The sequence below is a fragment of the Thermobia domestica genome, chromosome 5 (assembly GCF_964235325.1).
Source record: "Thermobia domestica chromosome 5, izTheDome1.hap1.1, whole genome shotgun sequence".
Lineage (NCBI taxonomy): Eukaryota > Metazoa > Arthropoda > Insecta > Zygentoma > Lepismatidae > Thermobia > Thermobia domestica.
In genome coordinates, this window is record NC_137458.1 from 152911788 (window position 1) to 152917787 (window position 6000).

The 6000-nt window shown below is 33.7% G+C and overlaps 1 protein-coding gene across 1 annotated transcript in view; it reads left to right on the forward strand.

Moving 5' to 3' along the window:
* Prp5 (pre-mRNA processing factor 5) overlaps positions 1 to 1688 on the forward strand; it is a 121857-nt gene extending 120169 nt beyond the window's left edge. The window contains exon 20 of the mRNA XM_081759222.1: positions 540 to 1688. Coding sequence (XP_081615348.1) covers positions 540 to 782 — 243 coding nt within the window. The 3' untranslated portion in view covers positions 783 to 1688. The remainder of the gene's footprint in view (positions 1 to 539) is intronic.
* The last annotated feature ends 4312 nt before the right edge of the window (positions 1689 to 6000 follow it).

Below are 6000 nucleotides of genomic sequence, written 5' to 3' on the forward strand. Positions count from 1 at the left end.
ATAGTAGCGCAGACATCCAACCTGGAAATTCAGTGTTCCGTAATGCACTGTCAATTCGAAACACCCAACAACAAATGAACAGTGAAGTTGTGCCTTCAAGCGAAAGTCAACCAGGTTGGATTTACATTGTGCTTTTAGTACTGTGTTTTGACATTCTTTAATATTGTGTTCTTTTGCTAACGTTGTGGCATCCTGTGTTACCCGTATTGATATCACTTACCTTTATCATTACATCTGGACCAGAAGAATCCTGATTGAGTCCTGAAGAATTGGTTAGTGGACAATTGAAAAAAATTATTCCAACCTCTTCCACACAGTTTTATTGCAGTTCATGTCTTGTGAATTCATTGACCAATCATACCAACATAAACAGCAAATATTTGCTGCGCCCTTATTATTACCCTCAGCTGCGTGCAGTACATATTCATTCATGGCCAAACATTTCAATATTCAAAATTCTGAATTGTGTAATTAATTATGTATTTTATGTAGTGCATTACTATTGGAGATTACATATGTTCGTTTTGTCTGTTTTATAGGAGGCCCTTGCGCAAATCAGTGAATACTCAGAAGCAGGGATTACAGTTCGAGGCACGTATTTCTTACCTGGGAAGAACCCTCCAGAAGGCGAGCGGAAGTTGTATCTGGCTATTGAGAGCACAAACGAACTGGCTGTTTCCAAAGCAAAGGCTGAAATTACTCGTTTGATCAAGGAAGAATTACTAAAACTCCAGAGTTCTGCTCATCATTTCATGAATCGCGCTCGATATAAAGTGCTCTAAAAGGAAGTGCTTTAATGATTTTTTTTAAATATATATATATATAATCGTCTGACGTCAGATTTTGAAAGGAAGGATGTACAACTGTCTGCTTTTAATGTTTTGCACCAAGTAGGAGAAAGAAAAGACATAGACAAGATGTGATGAAAATATTTCTGTACATACATTCGTGTGAAGGCATGTATATGTAAATAAGTTACATAATAATGACGTGACGCAAACTAAAGAGCATTCGATCGTGTAGCTGAGACTTGGAATACGGTCTCTTTTCTTTTTTATAATATAGTAATTGCGGAAGTACCTGTGTATGTGTTTCAGTAATGATATATATATTTACAATGGAAACTATATAGATTTGTAGTACGAAATATAGGACTCATTATCTAAAAATTCAGTGTTCTTTGTTTGTGTCCTAGGTATGTTTTTATGGTGAAATTACAAACAAGCTCAAAATAAATAAGCAACAGCAGTTCACACTATGAAAAGCATAATCTTTAATTCCACAAATCATCACAGCGTTACATCAAAAGATGCTAATCCCTCCTTTTTCAAAAAGCAAATCGATTTGCAAATGTAATTGGTAAAATGACCTGATTTTGGTAAAATCGAGAATTGTAAATAGCAGTGAATACACGTCATACCTTAATCAATCTTGTTCGTAAACTTACTGATTCTTTTACCCAATCAATCTGGCTCTAAAAAGTCAACAGGCCAAAAAGTGAACAAAATATCGCCATAAAAACAAATTCAGGATACACTGATAAATAACATTGATTTTTTATGTAGCTTTGAAACCTAAGTTATCCAGTCGCGTCGATTATTATAATAAAAGTTAACTTAACTTTTATATGTTGTAAGAAATACAATACTATTTTAAGCACATTTTACATATAAATATCTTGCAGGACACTCGTGTCGTTTGATTTCTATTCCCATTTGGGTGTCGCATTGATTACATAAACAGCATGTGTGTTGGCTCTGCACAGCAAGAAAATTTGTAAATACCCAACCAATGACAATATTCCTCAACCGTATATGCTATAGTAATGACATTTCATGTATATGACGTCTCAGTTCACTGTGATGCGTCGTGGTGTATGGTACTGAGTTTGTGATCGTCTCTTTACTTCTGACTTCTGACTGCGTTGATGATGCAGCGCATTAATCAATGTTTTGCATGAGATTTTACAACGAAAAGCTGATTTCGTCAAATAGATTGTTACTGACTTTGACAACGAATGGAAAGTTACCGTTGAAATGAAAATGTAGATTCCAGAGGAAATATTTGGAGGGAAACTTAGTAGTTTTCTCCTTTCAGCATGTTGGATATATATCGGGAAAGCTTCGTAGAAGATATATAATATGTTACTGCTAAATTAACAAGAGGTTGTGGTAGCTCAGTGTTAGAGCATTCTTTTCTGAAAGCGAGTTCGTTTTATTTTGGTTACATTTGTAGTTGTACTTTAAGTGTATTGACGTACTCGAGATTCTCCGTTTCCTTCCATTTACGTCTATTATTTCATCATTTGTCTCTGTTTACATTGACGAGTGTATTTAAGAGACATAAACGTAGGACGTTAAGATATAGATGTTTTTATTAATCTTACTGTTACTGGTAAGTAATACATTTACATTATTATTGTTGCACAATCTTTTGAATGAAGAATTGTAGAATTACAGTGCTTGAAGAAGCCAGGAAACAAAGAGATGAGGTAAGTGTTCTTGAAAGAAATGAGAGTGGCAATATTATTGTAATCTATCATTGATACATAAAATTGTAGAGGCAGTAATAATTGTCAAAGCGTGGGAATGTACTACAAAACCTACCTCATCGTTTCTTATTACCTACTTTATTATAATTATTTTCATTAAATTATGCCTTTGATAAAGAGTATAGTAAGTTAAGAAAACATTAGAAATTAAGAAGGGAAATTTCAAGACCTATGAATAGGGTTAGGATTTTATTTACGGATAAAATACTAAAAAAATGACCTAAAATCACTCATTTCCCACCATTTTTTAAAGAAATGCTCTAAAAGGATTGCACTGCACAAGGTAAGATAGTGAGGTAAGATGGATGTCTTGTATTCGTCACCGAGTCTCACACTGAAAGTTAACAGGCTAAAGCATTTTAAACATAATATAATTAAAAAGTATTATTATCTAATTCAAACTAAAATGCTATTAGCAATCCAGCCTAATGTGTGCAACTGTCAGGTTGGAATGAGTAACAAAATGTTTGTTTAGATTTTTAAGAAGAAATGACTGATAATTGTGAGTTAGCACACTTTTTTTAATCGAGAAACTACGTTTAATATCAGATGATACAACGAGGACATATTTAGAAAAAATGACACGTCACTTGCTTCTAATGTAGTTTCAGTGTCTGTATGAAAAATTTTCCTCACTCACGAAACGAAGATATCGTCGTATAACCTCCATTTCTTTTCTCAATTAGTAGACTCGTAATTTCGAGGGAATTTTGTGTTTCTTTAGAAACCTACCATAATGTTCAGCAGTGGACAAACTGCAGTACCGTCAGCTGAATTGTGCTGAATGTCTTCACAAATACTTTTGGATCTGATGAAGCAAGCCCATCTCCAACTTAGTAGTTTTCAAATGCATTCTAAAAAATCGCATTTTAAATCAAACTTCTCAAGATTATTCGTTTTATTATTCTTTACAGTTTAGTGATACGTTCTTTGTTCTTTCTTTGAATTAGTATCCCCCACTTTACAGCCAAAGTACAAGTGATAGGCTTTCTTTATGATAGGAGCGAAATTCCATTTTTCGCTTCACTTCGTTAAAAACAACAATTTGCTCTGCACTGCAAACACATTTACGCGACATGTTTCTGCTTAGTATAGTCATGGAACGATAAATAATAATAATAATAATAGCAGCACCCACCCAGTATCTCACCACGACTACGTCCGAGATGGCAAATTATAAGTACAAAAGAACTTTACACAACATGTTTTCTCTGGCAAACTCTTCAATACAAACTAAACCGTGAAGTGGTTGATATTTCTTTGTTAGCGATGAAGTGCGAGCAAGATGGATAGCCAGAGACTACGCAGGAATATATTTCGGGAGGGGTCCTAAGCTTTTCGGGGGGCCAAATACAATTTGAAGCTAAATTATATTAAAATTTGTAAAATTGCACGTGAAATAAGACTAAATTTACAAACAAGTCGGGGTATCAAGACCCGCAGGACCCATCCTGCGTATGTCCCTGAGGATAGCAATGAAACTAACCGTCAAACAATGGAAGTTTGTTGAAATAAGTAGACAGCTCCTGTTGCCACGAACCCTTAATTTGCCCTGCAGAGCACATCGGGTGATAACGTATTTCTTTGAAACTCGAACCAATCTTCAAAAACTAATTTCTATTCGTTATCAGCACCCTAAAATTAGTAAGAATTGGTTAGTTTTATCTCCGAAGCATTTTCACTGTTGACCAGTGTTATCTAGGGTGCTTCGTTAACTTTTTTTTTTTTTTAAGTCTTTTTAAAGTAGTTGTTTACAGCAACCTTAAATTATTGCTATAATCTAAAATGATCATTTGTAAGAGCAGAATTTCAACTTAAATATCCATTTTAAAAATCGTAACGGATACAAAAACTTAACAGCAACTTAACTTAACAGGAGCAAAATTTTCGTCTGTTTTTCGGACATATTTTTAAAACTAATATACAAAAACACTTAAACAAGAATTTTAGGAATGATCCAAACAAATGGATCAAAAGATTGCGATCTTGGCCAATAACTAGTTTTTGGATGAGGGTCCACAAAATTTTTGAACTGCCCCTAAATCGAATTTTCGTATTTTCTGCGGAATAAGCACGTCGTACTAAGTTAAGTGATATTTTGGGTTTGGCTACGCCATATGTAGTTCTCCAGATATAAGACGTACAAGAAAATGTTTGATTGAAATATATTGGACCTTGGATCAGGGGCCACAAAATTTTTGAACGGCATTTAAATCGAATTTTCATATTTTCTACGGAATAAGCACATCATACTGGGTTAAGTGATAGTTTGAATTTGGCTACCTACACTATATGTAGTTCTCCAGATATAAGGCGTACAAGAAAATGTTTGATTAAAATGTAGTTCACCATAACCTTTCACCAAAGGATTCATTAGGCTGATATTAGGAGAAGAAATCAAAGGATAGAAAAATTAAAGAACATAAAAGTGGCTGTAAAACACCCATGAGGGAGTCATATTAGGAAATCTCTAGATACCCTACTCACTTCCCTATCTGACAAAGAATTTAGCAAAAATATCTTATATTGTACTTTTTTATTTTTAAAAAAATAAAGGTGTGTTTTATTGTTTTAATGTTTTGCTAGCTGAACCTGCGCCCTCTACACAGTGCATCTTTTATATATGAGCATGAATCTCCTTCTCATTCCTCACAACTTCTGTACATGTCCCTTTATAGACACGAGTGAAGGACGTTTCGATAAAAATCGGCAAGGAGTAACATAAAGGAGAGATTTTTTCGATTATTTTTTTAATATCTCCAACAGTTTGCAAGATTTGAGCCTACTTCTGGTTGGAGTTTCTAATTCATGTATAATCAGTGTTTTCTTTCTTCTTGCATGCAGTATGTAATAAGCAAATACATTAAACACACAATTATTTATAATGTCAGTGATATATGGTGTTCATTGGGCAAAACACTCCGAACTATAAAGATTCATCTTAAACTGGAGAAATGGTTATCCTTCGTTTTTCATTATCATTTGGTCATGATGAAACAAACGCCAGATAGATATACTAACCCCGTATACAAATGTGTGGTGTTGTGATGTATAACTCACAACATATGATGCTTTGCTTTTTAAAATTTCAATACTTCCAGTGTACCCCTAAGAAAAATGTAATAAAGAAACAACTGCATATTTTAAAAATACTCAATTAGAACTGAACAATCTACACAAAATTTACAATAGATCAGTGAAAACAGCATCTTTCTAGAGCTTGTTTCCGAAATATCATTGTCTAAAAATTGGCCACAAACATATAAACTTTTCTTGATCACAAATATATAAACTTAGCATTTTAATATACAGGTAGTTTTGGTAGATATTCGTTTCCACTCCTATTTCGGGATTTCTCCACTTCAATTACTATATCTAATCTTTACCATTTTTGCAAAACTACAGAATTCTAGGAAGAAAAGTTCATTAAAATTAGGGGTAGATCTAGG